This window comes from Antedon bifida, chromosome 4 (assembly GCF_963402885.1).
Source record: "Antedon bifida chromosome 4, ecAntBifi1.1, whole genome shotgun sequence".
NCBI lineage: Eukaryota > Metazoa > Echinodermata > Crinoidea > Comatulida > Antedonidae > Antedon > Antedon bifida.
In genome coordinates, this window is record NC_136229.1 from 16,825,712 (window position 1) to 16,846,403 (window position 20,692).

At 36.0% G+C, this 20,692-nt stretch overlaps 2 protein-coding genes across 2 annotated transcripts in view; both read left to right on the top strand.

Moving 5' to 3' along the window:
- LOC144840595 (evolutionarily conserved signaling intermediate in Toll pathway, mitochondrial-like) overlaps nucleotides 1-20,692 on the top strand; it is a 336,759-nt gene that overhangs the window by 121,409 nt on the left and 194,658 nt on the right. The gene's annotated exons all lie outside the window — the stretch shown is intronic.
- Nucleotides 3,754-4,978, top strand: LOC144840265 (uncharacterized). The gene has a single exon (XM_078696022.1). It carries the CDS (start codon nucleotides 3,767-3,769, stop codon nucleotides 4,661-4,663), a length of 897 nt encoding a protein of 298 aa, XP_078552148.1. The 5' UTR covers nucleotides 3,754-3,766; the 3' UTR covers nucleotides 4,664-4,978.

Sequence of the window (20,692 nt, forward strand, 5' to 3'; positions counted from 1 at the left end):
ATCTATAATATGGGTACTGATCAAAGAAGAATTCCAATTCAATCAGTGGAATCAATAACAGATTTGGGAATCATACTTGATAATAAATTGTCCTTTGGATTACATGTTGCACAGAAGGCTTCAATGGCAAACAGAAAATTAGGAATGATAAAACGAACGTTTCATTATCTCGATAACTATTCTTTCATGCAGCTGTATAAAACCATAATCAGGCCGTCAATCGAGTATTGCAGTCCTGTTTGGCAACATATATATCACAAAGAGTCAGACAAGCTTGAAAAAGTGCAACAGAGAGCAACCCGTTTGGTGCCAGGAATTAGAAGAGATACTTATCAGGATAGATTGAAACAACTACAACTACCTACTCTTTATTTCAGAAGGCTGAGATCTGCTCTAATCGAGGTTTTTAAAATTTGTAGTCATATTGATAATATAGATGCCAGAAATCTGTTTACCTTTGTAGGAGAGTCCAGAACAAGAGGCCATAAATGGAAAATGAATAAAGACATATCTCATCTAAGAATTAGACAAAAGTTCTTTACTCAAAATATATGCAATGTATGGAACAAATTACCGTTAACCGTCATAGAATCTGATTCAATCAACCAGTTCAAGTCAAGGCTGGAAAAGTACTTGTCTACTTCCTTCTGCAAGTTTGCCCCCTATAGCAGACAAGATAACATATAGGAAAACGTCGAGGGACACACAAGCTTCGGCTTTAAAAGTCTCAACATCAAGTAAAAAAAAAATAAAAAAAAAAAATGTTTTTTTAATAGTTGAGAGAGATTATTTAGAGGGTTAGGTATAGTATATTTAGGAAGTAGATCAGCTATCTTGCAATTCTTTATAATAGAAAATAATTAAGGTAATGAATTATTCATGATTTCTGCCCACGTTCGTCCTGGAAAAAAAAAATACGCCGGCCGGAATGGCGTCCATGGATTACAAACGTCTCACCCAGTTACCTATCTTGCGCCGCGTAGCGGCGCTATACAATCTTTGGTTGTAGGAATCGTACATTTCAATGTCTCGCTGCCTGAGAGCGCGCTGCCTGAGAGCGCGCTGCCTGCTGAGACAACTACTAGCTCCTTACACAACAGACAGAGGCTTACAATTTCCCGCAATTTTATCGTGTCGCCATCGTTGAAATGTTTTTTCGTAACATTTATTGCTCTTTTCTATGTACAATGTTTGAGATAAAATAATTATAAATAAGAGCGGCTAAACCCAAAAAGCGGAAACTTGTGAAGGGTTTCTTGGAAGTATTTACTTTCTCTCGCCATGGAGTAATCTATTAATTAATTAATTTAATTTCCATGGAGGAATTCGCCTCTCTCAATGTTTATTTACGTTTCGCGTACGTTTCATGCATTAATTTCAATTTCACGTGAGAAAACATGATTTATGCGATGCTATAAGTAAGTCGCGCCGCGGTAATCTTTTTAGGGCCTTCATGACGGCAACATCGGGTTGGCACTGTCGAAATACACCTTTTATTATTTTTTTTGTCGAAATATATACCTTTTATATACTGACAAAAAAAGGCTCTATCAAAGAACTTATAACACAAGAATCTCCTGTTCTTCAATTTGCATTCAAAACACAGTATCGGAAGTACAGGGTTAAAAGGTCAAACTGGGCGACGCCATTTCACAGCGTGGAGCAGCGCCCCTCCAAACTAGGAAGTCAATTACTCTAACCCCCTAGAGTATTAGCAGATCCCCTCTATGATTTTGACTTTCTAATTTGATGCGGGCGCCCTACTCTTCAGTCAATTACTCTATCCCCCTAGAGTATTAGCAGATCCCCTCTATGATTTTGACTTTCTAATTTGATGCGGGCGCCCTACTCCATGGCCACCCATTAGCTCTATTCTATCCCATAATGCCTTTCGAAATTGTTACGCGCTTCGGACGAACAGGAGATTCTTGTGTTATAAGTTCTTTGGCTCTATTCCTTTGTCTATTCTTTGCATAAACTATCATAAGTTCAGGTCGCGCGCGCCTTTCAGCGCACATATTAATAATTTCGCGCGACGCAGAAGAAGTAGATCACAAACTAACATTTGCGAGGTTTGTGACGAAATGAATACAAAGCATTAATATTTTGTAATAGTGTAAATTCAAATTCTTTATTGCAACAAAGTAAACACCAAGGTAAACATTACTATTTTATTCTTGGTCTACATAATTATAGCGATGTTGTCATTATGAAGGCTGTCATGACGTCATTTGTTTTCAATTTGTGAGTTGCGTGCCAGTGCGCGTACAATACGCAGGCTGAACAAAATCATATACAATTGGTATCGTGTGAGATATTTATGCAGTGTAATCATCTTATTTTGTTATTTGGAACCCTTTGGACAACCCAACACAGTTGTTGAATAATAAAGTTAATAAAGACAACATATTGCAACAACGTGTTCACCTCATTATTCTCACCGATTCCACAACAGCTTCAACAACTAGTGAAATAATTACAATGGCAGACGTAAACAAACTGAAGCTTACCAGACGGAACAGCAAAGGTCAGTTAACAAGGACTCTGTCCATGATAGAATCACTACTTAAAGAAAATTGCGAACCAGATGTTTTAAAACTTACATTATCAAGGCGGAGGAACAGTTCAGAAAAGTCGAGTTAAAACACTCTGAACTGATTGATGTACTTGAAGACCAGGGAGAATTTGAAACGGAAGAGAAATGGATGTCAGAATGTGAGAAGGATTTCCTTCAAAAGTTGGTATGTGCAAAACGGGAGATTACCCTGCGCCACTCACAATCTACAGTCGATGTACCATTCTCAACTCCTACAACTCCTCTTCAAACATCAGCCTCAACGCAGCCTGCTAGTACGGTTGCCTCGCCGCCTGCATTCAGTTCACCTACACCTCGACCTGCTATGGCAAGGTCAACGCCTACCATGGCAAAGATGAAGTATCCTACATTTAATGGCAACATCCGGGATTACAAAAGATTCAAAGAATTATTTACACATTGTGCAACTAATCTAACTGAGATTGAATGTTTCTACCAGCTAACTGAATCTATGATTAACAGCAAAGAAAGAAACATGGTTAAAGGATGTATTGATGTTGCTAGAGCTTGGGAAGTGTTAGATGAACGCTATGGAGACAAAGACAGAGTGGTTGATAGTCTGTTGAAGGATCTAGAGAATTTAAAGTCCTATGAAAGTAAGGACAAGATCAACATTCCAGCCATGAGTCGTTTTGTCCAAACCCTTCAAACGTTTGAAACCAGAGCGGAAACCATTGGTTTATCTGGAGAATTGAACAGCAAAATCATGCTGAGCCAAATAAAACAGAAGTTACCAGAAGAACACAGAATAGCTTACTATAAAAGCGTTAGGGACAACGACACAGGTCATTCTATCACTGGCTTGGTTAAATGGCTGTACAGCCAATTATTGTTACTTGAGAAAGCTATGCCCATGACTGAAACTGAATCATCTTCATCATCAAAGAAGGCTTCAAATGCTGCTGTAGTGTAATCTGGAGAAGGATACAAGTCAGACTACAATAGAAATCCCAAGTGTGCACTGCATCCAACTGCGAATACTCATTTCTTAAAGAGTTGTAACAAGTTTCGAAGTTTGGGGCGTCTGACTAGCTATGGAGTAAGACGTGTACATATCGAGAGCTCCTGAAAAAAATATATATATAGCAGTTTTTGTACCTAAATCGTCTTGCCGACTGCAATAAATTGTAAGTACATTTCAATAACATCCTGACTATCAAGATCAGCTAAATGGAAAAATCTATACCTAATAGTAAGCAGGATAAACAGGAAAAAATAACGTATCACCTGAGATCGGTAGCGCCTGACGATCGTAGTAAACAAAAGAACAAAGGTGCCGATAGTAGGAAAGGCGGGAAGGAAAACACAGGTGAGGAATGCATACCTGTTTCGCTTGACGGTATTCATTCAAAGCTAGATACAATTCTAAATAAACTAGACTCTATGGAAACAAGAATATCAAAGGTAGAAAACAGATTAAATAAAGTAGAAGAGGTAAATGTTACAAATAAGAAGAGTATAGAGGAGCTAAAAACGTCATTAAATATGGTAGACCAAACCTTTACCGAACAATTAAAGAACAAAGAGTCAGAAGAACATAGGTCACAAGCAATTGTAAGGCTTGAAAACAAAATAGACGATTTAGAAAATAGATCACGCAGGAATAATATTGTGTTTCATAACGTTCCGGAAAATTACGGTGTAGGAGACGACATGTCAAGCGAGGACGTAGTCAGGTTTATCCTTTCCGACCACATGAAGCTTGAAGAAGCAGTAGACATTGAAATAGAGCGAGCACACCGTACACCAGCACGGAAACAAAAATCACGAAAAGAATATCCAAGACCGATCCACGTAAAACTATTGAGATATGGAGATAAATTGCACATACTCTCAAAAGCTGCAAAAACGCTGAAAAACAACACGTTGAACGGACATAAAATCTTTATTTCGGACGACGTCTCAGCAAGGAGGAGAATGGAGAGAAAGAAATTAAAAGATACGCATCTAGAAAATATAAAAGCAAAATCAGATGTTAAATTTGCGTTCATACCGATGTCACTTCCACCATGCATCCGATACCAAACCGTAAACGGTGTTTTTAAATCTTTCTATCTTCCACAGTAACAAATCAAGAACATACAGGAGCGCGCAGCTAGTAAGGATGACCCCAACTGGATTTGAGAATATATCATTAACATATTACCCGAACTATCTGAACATGCGAATGATTATTCTCTATTTTTGTTGTTTTTTTCTTTTTATTTATTTTTTTTGTGTGTCTTACCTGTCTAATAAAAAGTTATTTAAGTCTGTTCTTTTGCATATTATAATAATTATATTAAATTACATGACTGAGTTAAACATTTGTACAATTAACTGTAGAGGTTTAGGAGACAAAAAGAAAAGATGTGATGTCTTTGAATACTTAAGAGAGAAAAAATGGTCCATATATTGTCTTCAGGATATTCATATAAATAAAGAAAGGGAAAATATCATTAGGGCAGAATGGGGATATGATGTTTTTTATTCACCTGGGACCTCAAATTCTAGAGGAACGGCCATATTGTTTGGTAATAAGATGCAATTTAAAGTTCATAATCAAAAAACAGATACAATTGGAAACTTAGTAGCTCTTGACATAACAATTAAAGAGACACGTATTACTTTAATTAATTTATATGGCCCAAATAGAGATAACCCACAATTTTATACTGATATTGAGGATATCATACATAATTTTGAAAACCCTTATACTATAATTTGTGGCGACTGGAACTTGGTTTTAAATCCTAATGTCGATTACCTAAACTATGCAAACACCAATAATCCGAATGCACGTAACCAAGTTATAGAACTAATTCAAAATGACAATCTAATTGATATTTGGCGAGAAAAAAACAGGAATACTAAATCCTATACATGGAAACAACAAAATCCATTCAAACAAGCGAGATTAGATTGTTCTACTTTCAATACATTTTAACGATATTAAAAAAGGTACTGGGTTTTGGAAGTTTAACAACTCATTACTCAAGGATATGGATTATTGCACTATTGTAGAAGAAAAAATAAAACAAATTATCGATCAATATTCAAAGAAAGAAAATCACGAGGATGTCCGAGAGTTTAGTATAAATAATCAACTTTTTTTAGATGTACTTTTGATGGAAATCAGAAGCGTAACACTAAAATACTCTAGCCAAAAAAACAAAAAAAATAATGAAATCGAAAAGAAACTAGTAAAGGAAATTGAAATTCTGGAAAATATTTTTAATTTAAATCCAAAAGAAAAATCTGTATTAGAAGATTTGACGGTTAAAAAAGAAGAGTTAGAGAAAATACGTAAGATCAGGATAGCAGGAATTATAATTAGATCAAGGGCACAGTGGTGGGAAGACGGCGAAAAATCTAGCAAATATTTTCTTAATCTCGAAAAAAGAAACGCCAATCAATCTATAATTACCTGCATAAAAGAAAACGATTCTACTTTAGTTAATAGCCAAATAGAAATCAAAGAAAGCATATATACTTTCTATAAACATTTATACAGTGAACACCCTATTGATACAGCCAAGGCTGAGGAGGTTTTAAAGGGGGCTAAACTAACAACTTTAGCTGAAAGTGATAAATTAAAAATAGAAGGGAAACTCACATTTGAAGAAGTAAGTAAAGTCCTCAAACAAATGAAACATAACAAAAGTCCTGGCACAGATGGTTTTTCAGTAGAGTTTTTTAAAGTTTTTTGGAAAAGTCTGGGACAATTTGTTGTTAACTCATTAAATTATGCATTCGATACAGGTCATCTCTCAATAAGTCAAACACAGGGCTTAATAACACTATTACCTAAATCTGATAAACCACGTGAATTGATTCAAAACTGGAGACCTATTTCACTTTTAAATGTTGTATATAAGATTGCCTCATCATGTATAGCCGAAAGAATAAAATGTGTTTTAAATCTTCTAATTAATGAGGACCAACAAGGTTTCATGAAGGGTAGATATATTGGTGAATGTACTAGAACAATGTACGACATCCTAGTTTACACCAAATTACGTAATATTCCTGGTCTTGTGTTAACGATTGATTTTGAAAAGGCTTTTGACACGGTTTCCCACACTTTTATGAAAAAAGTCCTTTTAAACTATAATTTTGGTGATGATATTTTAAGGTGGATTGACATTTTTTATAACGAATGTAAATCAAGTGTTCTTGTAAATGGTTACCCAACACCTTTTTTTAATATACAAAGAGGATGTCGTCAAGGCGACCCTCTTTCACCATATTTATTTATTTTATGTATTGAGGTGTTAGCACAAAATATCAGATCAAATGAGTACATGAAAGGTATTAATGTAGAAGGCACTGAGTTTAAAATCAGTATGTACGCTGACGATGCCACTATATACATTGATGGCTCAGAAAATAGTATGCTAGAAGCATTTAAAGAGTTAGATAGTTTTTACAACATATCTGGTTTAAAGGTTAACTACCAAAAAACATGTGCTATGTGGATTGGGAGCAAAACGCATTGTAAAGAAAGAATTTGTAAAGAAAAAGATTTCTATTGGCCAGATGATGGACACTTATGTATTCTTGGCATCATGTATTGTGTTGACTACACTCAAATGCCAGAACTAAATTATATTAAATGTATGACATCTATACAAAAATCACTAGCCCAATGGTCAAAAAGATATCTCACGCCTCTTGGAAGGCTTACTATTGTAAAATCTCTAATTATTCCAAAAATAAATCATATAATTCTAACCATGCCAAACCCCAATAAAAATTTTGTTGCAAAGCTCAATACATTACTTTTTAAATTTATTTGGAAATCTAGTGAGAAAATAAGTAGAAAACAAATTTGTAAAGATCACAGTCAAGGCGGTTTTAATATGGTTCAAATAGAAGATTTTTTTCAGTCCTTAAAGTTAACATGGATCCGGAGATACATGTTTTCTTCGGGTAAATGGAAATCTCTTTCTAATTTTTTTGTTCCTCTTATGAGTGGTATAATATCGGGAAAAAGTGTTTTTTTTAACTTCTGAAAGGAATGCCTTTTGGAATGATGTTGTAAATGCCTGGAATAATCTGAATCAAAGTAATTACCCAGAAACAAATATAGATATCCCAAGAATATTTTTGTGGGGAAATAACGAAATAAAAGTTGCCAATAGGCCAGTGTTTTTTAAAAATTGGTATGAAAGGGGAATAGTTTATATTAACGATGTATTACGTTCAGAAAAAAATTCTTTTATGTCATGGGAACATTTCAAAAAACATTATAATATTCAATGTAATTTTTTACAGTACCAAGGTATAATTAATTCAATAAAACATAGTTACAATATAAGTAATTTGACTAAACTGCAAACACCAATAATTCCTTTTCATTTAGATATTTTTATTAAAAATCCAACAGGGTGTAAAGCTTTTTACAATAAATTTAAAGAAAATGTTTTTGTCAGACCGAAAAGTTTGAGAAAATGGGAAGAAAAAATTAATGTCAATAAAACAGATGAGGAACTGAAACAAATGTACAAACTTCCTTTTAAATGTGTCAGACAAACAAACCTACAATGGTTCCAATATAGAATAAATAATAGAATAATTGCAACAAATGTTTTTTTGACAAGAATTGGTATTCGACAAAATAAAGCATGTACTTTCTGTGACAATGTACCTGAAACACTTCCTCATCTGTTTGTAAGCTGCAAATATGTAAAACCACTATGGTCAAATATAGAACACAAAATTAGTATTTCCTTTAACAAAATAACTTTTACAATTGATTCGATTTTGTTTGGAGATATTTCACAATGTTTTTCTGTTAATACAATTATTATTCTTACAAAGTATTTCATTTATAAATGTAGAATTGGTAAAACTCTGCCAAGTATTAAGGCTTTAAATATTTATTTACGAAATTATTTAATGATGTTAAGGTATATTGCAAGGCAAAATGGAGAATCAAATGATTTTGAGAAACAATGGGTAGACTTTATTAATTTATTGTAATACTAATCTTTTTTACTGCTTGTTATAGACACGTCTCTTTTATTTATTTTTTCCTTTTTAATTTTTTTCTCTGTATAAAATATGAATAAAAAAAAGAATAAAAAAAAAAAAATAAAAAAAAAAAAAAGTTTCGAAGTTTGTCTCAAAAGGAGAAATATGAAGTGATGAAAAAGAACAGAATCTGTTTTAGATGTGGTCACAACAATTGCTCTGCTGGTAAACCTCCATATGATAAGAATTCCTGTCAATTTGCCGCGCCTTGTGGAACTCCATCTTGTGGAAGTAACCTTCACTTTCCGGCTGTTTGTCCTGTCTTGTATGAAAGAAAGGATCAACCCAATCTTAATTGCAATGCTCAACCCTTTCAACCAGCGGATCCAACCACAGTTGTTAAGCAGGCAGGCATGGTCACCCACAATGGAGAAAGTAAATTACAAGTGACTTTACCTACTGTTATGGGGTACCTGAGATGTGGCAAAACCCGCCGTCTAGTGCGTATCTTATTGGATGGTGGAAGCCAAGCGACACTTCTGAGATCGGGACTCATTCCACTTACTAATCAAGATGTTTATCAAAAACACGATCTGAGTCTGGTTGGTGGTAAGAAAATTACTAAGAAACTACGATTGCTGAATTGCTACATTGAAGACGTAAATGGTACATGGTCTTGTCCACTCACCGTCACAGAAATAGATGAACCTTGCGGAGATGCTCCTATAGTATACCAAGAACAGCTTAAACAATACAGTCATCTAAATGAAATTGATTTACAAGTTGCTCCATACCCAACTATTGATGTACTGCTCGGTGTCGATAACACGCACTTAATGATTTGGGAAGAGTACCTCCGAGGTGAATGTATCAATGAACCTGTAGCCGTGAAATGTCCCTTTGGATGGTTTATCCAAGGAGGACAACTCACCACATCAGCACTCTTCAACTATGTTAATGTGTCTGCAGTTGGACCAATGGAAGATTTTCTTGGCATTGAGACAATGGGTTTAGAACCAAAGAAGTGCAAATGTTCTGAACATCTTACAAACCGCAAGGCAACGGAAGCAATTGATCAGAGTGTGAAACAACTGCCAAATGGAACTTATGAAATTAGATTGCCTTGGAAAAGGGCACCAAATGACCTTCCAGATAACTATGGGTATGCTGTGAAGAGACTGAAGAGCCTAGAAAAGCAATTTGAGAATAGGAACATAGAATGGGAAGTGTATTGCGAACAAATGAGAGATCAACTGAAAAGAGGTGTCTCTCGTCGAGTGACAGAAGCAGAGCTACAAAGAGATAGAGAGGCTGGAAGGAAGATGTGGTTTCTACCACACTTTGCCGTAACCAAAGAATCCAAAACAACACCTGTGAGAGTGGTATATGATGGGAAGGCAAGATTTCAAGGCCATTCTCTTAATGATTATTTATATAAAGGAGAAAATGTTAATACAGATCTGTTTGATGTTGCCCTACGATTTCGAGAAAACGAAGTTGGTATAATTGCCGACATTAGTAAGATGTTCCAGGCTATTAAAATCAGTTCTGATGATGCCCGCTTTCATCGATTTGTGTTCAGAGAGAATCCTAACCATCCAATTCAAGTGTACGAGTTGACGACTGTTACATTTGGTGACAAGCCATCACCAACTGCGGCTATTGTGACTTTGAGGCATATAGTATCTGAGCATGCACCCGGTGATAAACAGTTAGAAAGAATTGTTACTGACCAGTTTTACATGGATGATTTGAATGAATCTGTTACTGATGCTAATGAGGCTGACAACTTAAAGTCTAAACTCACTGAGACTCTGAAGAAAGGAAACTTCAATATTAGGAAATGGCAATCCAACGTTAGGAATATGTGTGATGAATCAGAAGACGCCACTGCTGCAACAGCTTTGGGAACAAAGTGGGACCTTGTGAACGACACTCTAAAGGTCAAAGAGGTAAAACTAATTCAAGGTCTAATCCCAACTAAACGTAGCATTCTGAAACAAACCGCTTCTTACTATGACGTATTCGGTATGCTTTCCGGTATCCTTGTCCGACCGAAAACACTGTTACAAAAACTGTGGCAACTAAACATTGATTGGGATACACCACTTAACCAGAGAGGCGAACTTTGTGCTATTCTCAGTGAAATCAATAAAGACCTTGAAAACGCAAGTGACATAGAAATTCCAAGATGTCTTATTCCAGAGCCATTTAGAGGAAAAAGACCATTACCAAAAGTATCTCTGCATGGTGCAAGTGATGCTTCAGAAGATGCTATGGGTATCGGAGTTTGGCTAAGGTGGTCACATGAAGAGTCAACTGAAGCTTATTTGTCGTTTGTGTGCGCCCGAGCCAGACTCACACCACTTAAACAATCAAGCATCCCCAGGAAAGAACTTCAAGCAATTCTGCTGCTTTCAAGGCTGATGCTCACTGTAAAGAACGCTTTGAGGTTTGACATAGTTTATTCAAAGATTTGGACAGACAGTATGACTGCCATCAGTTGGCTGAGAGGTCAATCTAAATCTTTCCGATCGTACGTTGCATACCGTGTAGGTGAGATCACTTCTGAATTTGACCCGATCAAAGATATTGCCTTTGTACCATCAGACCAGAACACTATAGATATTGTTTCAAGAGGAGGAAACGTTGACGATATGAAGCAAGTCATCGATGGACCAGGGTTCCTACGATCACCACCAATCTCTTGGCCTAAAACTCCTACAAATGTTCAAGTAGCTCCTGAAGATGGAGAACAAAAGAAATTCCATGTCCGTAATGCTAAGACACTAACACTCAAAATAAAGGCTATCCCTGAATTTGAAAGAATACTTGATCCCACCAAGTTTTCTAGTTGGCCAAAACTTAAAATGGTCACAGCAAGAGTCGTGTCCTTAAAGCAGTTACCAAAGAACCAATGGTTAAAGAAGTTAACTTCACAAATTTCTGAGTGGCCTTCACCACATGCATTGAAGGAAGCTGAGTTGCTTTGGATCCGACAGGGACAAGCTGAGATAAATTTTAATGATCACAACATCATGAAGCTAGATCCAGTCTTCGATGAGAAAGAAGGAGTGTACCGTGTTGGTGGACGAATTAAGAATGCACCACTGTCGTATGACATAAGACACCCTTACCTACTACCGAAGGGAAGCCATATCAGTTTACTGATTGTTCGGGATCGACACAGACACTCTTTGCATGGGGGTCACCTGAGAACCGCATCAGAGGTCAGAAAGAAGTTTTGGATTATTGGGGATACCAACATCTCAAAAACAGTTGTACGACAATGTACAATTTGTAGGAGACACAAAGGGAAGCCATTAGAGCAAAAGATGGCTGACCTACCAGACTTCCGAGTGAAACCATGCTCACCGCCATTTAGTTCCACACTCGTAGACTATCTGGGCCCAGTTAACGTAAAACTGAACAAAAATACAACCACAAAAGGATATTGTGCAGTTTTTACATGTGCCGTAACTAGAGCTGTACACTTAACCTGTGTCCAAGATCTTACTACCCAAGCGTTCCTACAAGCAATGGAACGATTTGTAAGCATCAGAGGAGCACCATCTTTGTTGGTGAGTGACAATGGCACATGTTTCAGAGGGGCTGACAATACAATAAATGAGTTGAATTTGAGATTAGACCAGACGAAGATACGAGAACAATGCCAACGTTATAATGTGCAGTGGAAATTTGGACCACCAGGTGGACCTCATCACCAAGGAGCTGTTGAGCACATGGTTCAAGAGGTGAAGAAAGGCATGAGACAGTTGGTGAAAGCTGATAGACTAACATTTGTTGAATGGGAGACGGTGTTCTGTCAGATATCTGGTCTTATCAATAGTCGACCTTTGACGGCCAAGTCATCATCGCCCCTGGATCATCCGCCATTGACTCCTAATCATTTCCTGATTGGAAGAGGTGATTTACAGTGTCCGGAAGTACCGTGTGAAGAATTCCATGGAAATTTGAGAAAACGGAGAGAGATTTGTAACTCTATGGTGAATGGTTTCTGGCACCGATGGATGGAGTGTATCCATAAGCTCTCACCAAGACTTAAATGGCAGAAATCAATGGAGAATGTAATGGAAGGCGACATAGTGCTTGTCATTGGTGAGAACAAGAAACGTGGTAGTTGGAAAATGGCAGAAGTCAGTAAAGTTTATCCAGGGAAAGATGACCTTGTTAGGATTGTTGACATAAGATTTGCAGATGGTATCAATGCTAAGAAACCGGTTACTAAGTTGATCATGCTAATGAAGAGCACTGAACGTTCAGACATGTAGTGATATGTGGATCAGATGAAGTTCCTTGACCACTGTGATTGATGATTTAAAGTGTAATTGACATTTATGAACTTTTCATTGTTGCATTTAAAGTTGCTGTAGACTTACTTTCTTACTAGTTGTGACCATTCGTCACTTTTTTAGGGGGCTGGGATGTCATGACGTCATTTGTTTTCAATTTGTGAGTTGCGTGCCAGTGCGCGTACAATACGCAGGCTGAACAAAATCATATACAATTGGTATCGTGTGAGATATTTATGCAGTGTAATCATCTTATTTTGTTATTTGGAACCCTTTGGACAACCCAACACAGTTGTTGAATAATAAAGTTAATAAATACAACATATTGCAACAACGTGTTCACCTCATTATTCTCACCGATTCCACAACAAAGGCCCTAAAAAGATTACCGCGGCGGCGGCTTATCGCATTGAAATGTACGATTCCTACAATGCGTAAATTGCTAGCCTAGAGCAGTGCGAGTCGCAACCGCTCTGAGAGTGCGAGGAGGAATTACCTACTGAGGAGGCGAACTGCATGCGTGAGTGATTTGAACATCTCACGTGACATCAACATCCAATCAGAAAACAGTATTCTGGCTAGCTGGCAGTTTCGTTGAGCGTAAAAAAATATCGCTACCCGGCTACACAAAGTTTGATTGTTGTCTCAGATAAAGTCAATTGGTACTGTAAAATATGTATAATGAATGGAATAACACACATATTTAGTAACGTAAATTATTTCTTTTCATTTAATGATAGTCACAGAGTACAAACACTTTTAAAGTGGAGCTCCACCCAGAAAATTGCTATTTTTCATACATTTCAACTATTCTTTAAAAATATCATCCCTCATACTTCATATTTTTTTTCAATGAGTACGATTTTCTTGAAAATCTCGCCTTTTAGCGTTTTGGGTTTTTCCTATTCTTTTACATGCAAATGAGGGGTATATTTGAATATTCCTAAAAAATTAATTTCTTTACTAAAAAAAAAATTTTTTAATGTTTATATATGTAATTTTCCAGATCTTTCTATTTCTGGTATTTTTATTGCGCTTACATTGCGCAATTTTGCGTAAATAGACACTTTCCTCTGCCGTTCGGGTCCAATTGGGTTTTTTATTTTGCTAGGGAGTATGATCATGTGACATTTTTCAGGATCACACTACTGCAGCTGGCGATCTGTTATATATTGTCGCGATGTTATTTTTGACGGGCGAAAAGTATATTAAAACATTCTGGATGTGACCCTATCATGTTTAATAGTGTAATAAAGTGATTATGAGATTAATACTAAAATGTCAAATTTAATGAGATTTGAGAAAGACGTGGCTATATATTCAATAAAGCTAGGCCTACTAGCTAGGCTGATAGCCTTACAGCAACCACCCAATCTCGGCCTACTCATATGGGCCATAATAGGGTGTCTGAATAGTTGCTTTTCAGTCAGAACTAAGCTTCCACATCATCTTTACTATTCTGAGCAATAGCAGTCTTGTTTTGTAGAGGATTTTGTGTTTCACAATTCTTAATGTGCGCAAAAAACCCAGGAACGATAAATGGGGCGAAACGAACACGCATTTTAGAACCCATGAATACATAGGCCTAGACATAAATTCAAGCCTAGCTAGCTAGGCTGAGTAGACGATTTAGCTTATTAAATTAATAAGCAATTTGATTAAGATTATTATGCTGTTGTTGTGTACAGTGCAAATCATGATGTTACATGTAAATTATGCTGACATTTTTTTTTTATATATGAAATATTACTTAGGCCTAAATAGTAAACAAATTGGTAGCGGGACGATTCGGCCCTAGACGATTCGGCCCGGGACGATTCGGCCCTGGGACGATTCGGCCCGGACGATTCGGGGCCGAATCGTCCTGGAACCAAACAAATTGCATTGTGTGTATAAAATTGATTGATTTCAACACATAATTTACCAAAGGGGATACATTTCACCAACGCGTTCACCGGCGACTAAAACGCGTCAATCGCTAAGTGTAACGCGTTTCAAGACGTATTGTAAACTAATAACCCCTAAGTTACTGAACAAGCACGAATGTGCGATACTCGGGGTACAGCGAAAGAAGCTGTAATGACGTCATAAGACCGGATGTAACGACACATACACATCAATAACCGCGCTACCAAATACGGCTATACGGTACCATCTTCGAGACGTGATATGGCCGCTAAATCCGAGCTCAATACTACAACGAAAAAGGGAGGAGTAGTACTTTATAAATCGCACTTTTTGCTCAATAGTGTCCGGATGGAAGAAGAAGAGGAAAAGATGAGAGAGTCCTAGACTCAGGTACCCCGAGTATTAAAACGAGATATACTCTATATCATATTACGTATACAGTATATTTCACCATAAAGTTAAAGAAAAATAGGTTTTGACAACCACTACACTACGAAACCTCTTACACTAAAAATGTGGGTTACAGAACGTTTTTTAATCCATTTGAATTACAAATAAATATGGTAATAAGCACAAAGCAAAATAAACATGTGTAAAAGTGATAATTACCGATTACACAAAATAAGTATTTAAAAAAATAATAAAAATAAGATATATCATATTACTTTTCACCATAAAGTTTAAAAAAAAAGGTTTCGCCCGGGCTCGAACCAGGTACCTTCTGCGTGTTAAGCAAACGTGATAACCACTACGCCAAGAAGCCGCATATAACTACATAACGCTGTGGTGTGTGTCACACATTGTGGCTTCTTAATTAAACAAATTAATTAACAAAAAAGCACGAATGTGCGATACTCGGGGTACAGCAAATGAAGCTGTAATGACGTCATAAGACGGGATGTGACGTCACATACACATCAATAACCTACCAAATACGGCTATATGGTACCATCTTCGAGACGTCATATGGCTGCATCCGGTTTGAAATTTAAAAATCCGGCTCTATAGATTTGAGGACATGTCCCTGTAGTATATTCATGCCAAATCCCAGCTCAATACTACAACTAATAAGGGAGGAGTAGTACTTTAAAAATCGCACTTTTTACTCAATATTGTCCAGATGGAGGAGAAAATGAATAAGTCCTAGACTCAGGTACCCCGAGTAAAAAGTGTAATGTAGTAAAAAACACTATTTTCTGACCGATTTTTTAGAAATTAGTTTTTGGAAAATATTGCCATATTTTCCCTGTTTTTTTTATGTAATCACTTTCAATTAAACATACTTAAACATAATATAAGCTGAGAAAGACTGAGTGTAGCTCCACTTTAAGAAATATCTCCATATCAAAACTATCGACTTTACGAAACAGGACGGTTAGGGGAGGACGACGGACATCCTGTGTTCGTTAGAGTTTGTTTTATATTATTAAAGAAAATATGTTGTTGAACCTAAATGGTATTTGGGTTCAAATGGTAATTTTGGCTACTCATATCAACTTATTGTATTTATACATATGTATATATAGGCCTATATGTATAAATATATAAATCCAAAGGCAAAATACTGAAAAAATGACAATGCTGTGGGTATCAGTGGTTGGATAAAGACGATATTATACAGATATTGACTGCTTAGAGGGTAAATATAAGATTTGACATCCCCGAGGGAATGATATTTGTTCGAGGGAATATATATTTCCCGAAGCGCTAGCTGAGGGAAATATTATATTCGCCGAGATTATCATTATCGAGTGGATGTCAAATCTTATATTTTACCGATATAAAAGGCGATATCTGTTATATTACATAGCCAACAACAAGTTGAATGTAACTGCTGGGTCGGGTGTAGCTAGGCCTAGCCTAGGCCTCCTTTTGTAATAATAAGCCTGCCTAGGCCTAGTTAGGCGTTGCAATCACCTTACCTTTCGAAGAATAATATACAGATAATTACTAATTAAAGATGCCTTTGCAATAAAATATTCACTTAGGCCTAGGCCTAGGTCGTTTAAATTAACAGAAGAATTTCCATCAATAAGCCTACATTAATAATAATAATATTATCATCAGGTAGGCCGAATAAATAATAATTCTTCTTCGAGGAGAGCCGAATCACCGTCACCGTCATCATCACAGCGCGCCGCGCGTACCGAGTTACTACTGTGAGTATTAATCAATCACAAACGGTCTTTCATCACATCTAGAGGGAGGACTAATAACAAATGAGGGCGCTATGTATGCATAGTTTAAAATAGTTTAGTTGATTCATTTCTTCAATCGAGTTGCGTAGCGCGGCGTGTAAAACGTTGTGTTGTAATGGTGTGGACAAATCGTCGTGAGTTCAAGTCTCAGTAGAATCCTTTTGTTTATTTATCGCCAAACGCGAGTATTGCCACACGAAAATTACACTGGAGAATTTGCTGGATTTTATATGTTTAATGACAGGGACACGATAATTACTCATACGATTTACGCAGCGGTAGTCATGTGATGCAGTTTCAACCAATCACGTTGACGTATTTACATAGGCTATGTAATATATATATATAAACAATTCAGGCAAAGAACATTAATTCTAAACCGCCCGGTGATATACTGAAATTTAATTAATTACTTTGAAACGATAAAGATGAGGAAATCTGTGAGAATGAGAAAAAGTCGCCCCAACCGAGACTCGAACTCGGACCGCCTGCTTGATATGCAGATGTCCTAACCATTAGACCACTGATGAAGGGCTAGTGCTGCCCGAAAGCTCTGCTAACTTTTCTGGCGAAAATATGTTTTTTTGGCGAGTATCATACCCTGTAAGCGAGAGGTTGCAGGTTCGAATCCCGCCAGAGAAATTTTTTCATACAACTAAAAATACGGAACTTTCGCCAATGAGCTATGCTCGACGCGATTATGAGATCATGTTCCGAATATGAGCACTGTTTCTATAGTTTACAGTATGATTTATATATATATATATATTTGTTTTATGTCCTCTACCTTTTGGAGAAGCATGTACGAAACGTTCCTATAACTTTTGGTTATAGCTCCGTACCACCGGTACAGTGTGTTTCATGATATCTACGGTGAGCTTAAAGGTTAGGTGAACAAAAGCCTTAATCACTTCCGTAGAAAAAAACAAAAACAAATAATGTTTTCCCTTATAAAATGACAAAATAAAAAATTTCTGGGGGACAATGCATCTTTAACTAATATATTAAGGCATATTTTCTCAGTGATATACTATCTAATTTCATGAGACTATTGACATGGTTTTCAAAAGATAATGGTGTATGATTGTTAGTAACTAAACTACTTAGCCCATTTAAGGGTTATAAAATAAAATACGCTTTATTTTTATTTTAAGAGGGAGACTGAGACGCAATTCTTGCAGGAATTAACCATTGGCAAGAACATACCTGCATCACATTTGACGAAAGAAATACTGGTGACAGACTTAAATTTATAAAGGCTGATGGGTAGGTATCAACACTAAAATTACTTTAGGTGGGAGAGTCAGCATCTACACTCTTTCCGAGAGTATACGAAACATATTTATTTCTTGTTTGTTTGCACGTATGGTAGTGTTCGCAATGTTTAAGCTATCGTCTTGCATTTTTGGGCAATAGCTTATGGAACATGCCTATTGATTTTCAAGAATATATATCTTGAGTTATCTGTATCTTCAATATGAGCAGAAATATCAAATAGCACGTATTTTGCCACGTATTTCGCGCGCTCAGTTCCTAATGTTTGGTTCCCACTAGAGACGCAACACAAGGACGTAACACAACGTAAGGTACTGATATTAGTGTGTTTTCCATCATATGTGTGAAAAAGATTTGAGTCGTCTGCAAATAATCGAAAATTAAAGAATGTTGATGAAGTTGGTTGGTTGTTGAAGTCATTTATAAACAAAAGAAAAAGTGTTGGTCCCAGGACAGAGCAATTAGGCACACCATGTGTAATACGTTTTTCGGTGGAGTTGCATCCACCATAATTTTTTACAAACTGTTTTCTGTTTGTTAGATAACTTTTAAACCAATCCAGGCAAATTCCTCTTATCCCGTAGTGATGATGTTTGTTAAGTAAAATATTATGATCAATTGTATCAAATGCCTTTGCCATGTCAATGAAGATTCCAATAGTGACATTACCTTCATCCACTTTCTTGATAATTGAATTTACTAGATTTACAAGAGACAATGTAGTCCTGTAATTTTTCCTAAATCCATATTGGTGATCATAGAGAATATGGTGCTTTTCGAGAAATTCTAACATTCGGACATTAACTAATTTTTCAAATATTTTGGCTAAAATTGGTAGAACAGAAATAGGCCTGTAATTGTTTATAACATCTTTTTCTCCCTTCTTAAAAATAGAATACAGCTGTGCTATTGTCAGAGCATCTGGGAAGATCCCATTATTCAATGATAAATTAAATACATGCTCAAGTGGTCTGCTAATATGGGAAGCAGAGTCTTTGACTAGACGCCCAGACATGTAATCATAACCAGATGACTTCTTTATATCTATATTTTTAATTAGATTTTCAATTTCATAAAGTGTAATTGGTTTCAAGAAAAAAAAAGGCGTTATGGGGTTTTGTAAATAATCAGAAGGTGGTGTCGAGTTTTCATTAATTTTGCTGGCTAAATTTGGCCCTATATTAACAAAATAATTATTGAAAGTTGAAGCATTATTTTCTGGGACCGTTACTTATTTGTTCACCCATGTCATAGACCACTCTGAGTGTATCGAGAGGATTTCCGTGATCATTAGAGTTAGATCCTTTAATTAGCATGTTTATATTGTTCCATATTTTTCCACCATCGTTTTTACAATTGAACAGTTTACCGTAATATATTTTTTTAGCCTTTCTGATTACACTTGTTAATATATTTCTGTACTTCTTATAGCGTGAAAATATCTCTGGATTAAAATTTCTTTTTATACACTTTGAGTACATTTTGTTCTTTTTGTTTATGCTTGTCTTGATTGCTTTGGAAAGCCAAGGTTTATCCACATGCTGTTTCTTTGGATTTTGCGTTGTAATTGGTGCATGTTTATCACAAACATTCAGAAATATATCATTAAAATTATTATAGGCTGTATTTGTATCATTGGTATCATACACTTCACGCCAATTACAATAAGCCAGTTCAGAAATAAAATGTTCAACTTTATAATTTTTAAAGTTTCTGTTTGTTATAGTTATTGGCTTATCTTTTATTCTTAGGCCTAATGTAAAATCTTCAAAAACAGCAAAAATATGAAAATGGTCAGATATGTCTGTATAAATTGTACCAGAATGTATTTTAAATTTATGAATATTTGTATAAATATGATCAATTATTGTACTAGTAGTAAGCGTTTTTCTTGTTGGACTGTTTATAAGTTGAGTCATGCAAATGCAATCCATTATTGAGAAAAAGTTATTATTAAGTGTGTTGTTGTCATTTGCATCCAAATTAAAGCCTCCACTGATTGTGAGGGCGTTTGTTGTATGAGAGAATGTATCTGGTGGGTGAAAATCTGTGATAATACCATACATGGCTCTGTGGTCTAGTGGTATGATACTCGCCCTGTAAGCGAGAGGTTGCAGGTTCGAATCCCGCCAGAGACATTTTTTCATACAACTAAAAAATACGGAACTTTCGCCAATGAGCTATGCTCGACGCGATTATGAGATCATGTTCCGAATATGAGCACTGTTTCTATAATTTACAGTATGATTTATATATAATTTACACAGTGCTACGCAACATCATTGATTTTTATATATATATATATATATATATATATATATATATATATATATATATATATATATATATATATATATATATATATCTTGTTGGCCGATTGCTACGTTCTGAAGAACTCAAATGGCCGATTGCTACGTTCTGAAGAACTCAAATGGCCGATTGCTACG

Bases quoted from the DNA above. Each gene is read 5' to 3' on its own strand.
- LOC144840265 (XM_078696022.1), top strand. From the start codon at position 3,767: ATGGAAAAATCTATACCTAATAGTAAGCAGGATAAACAGGAAAAAATA.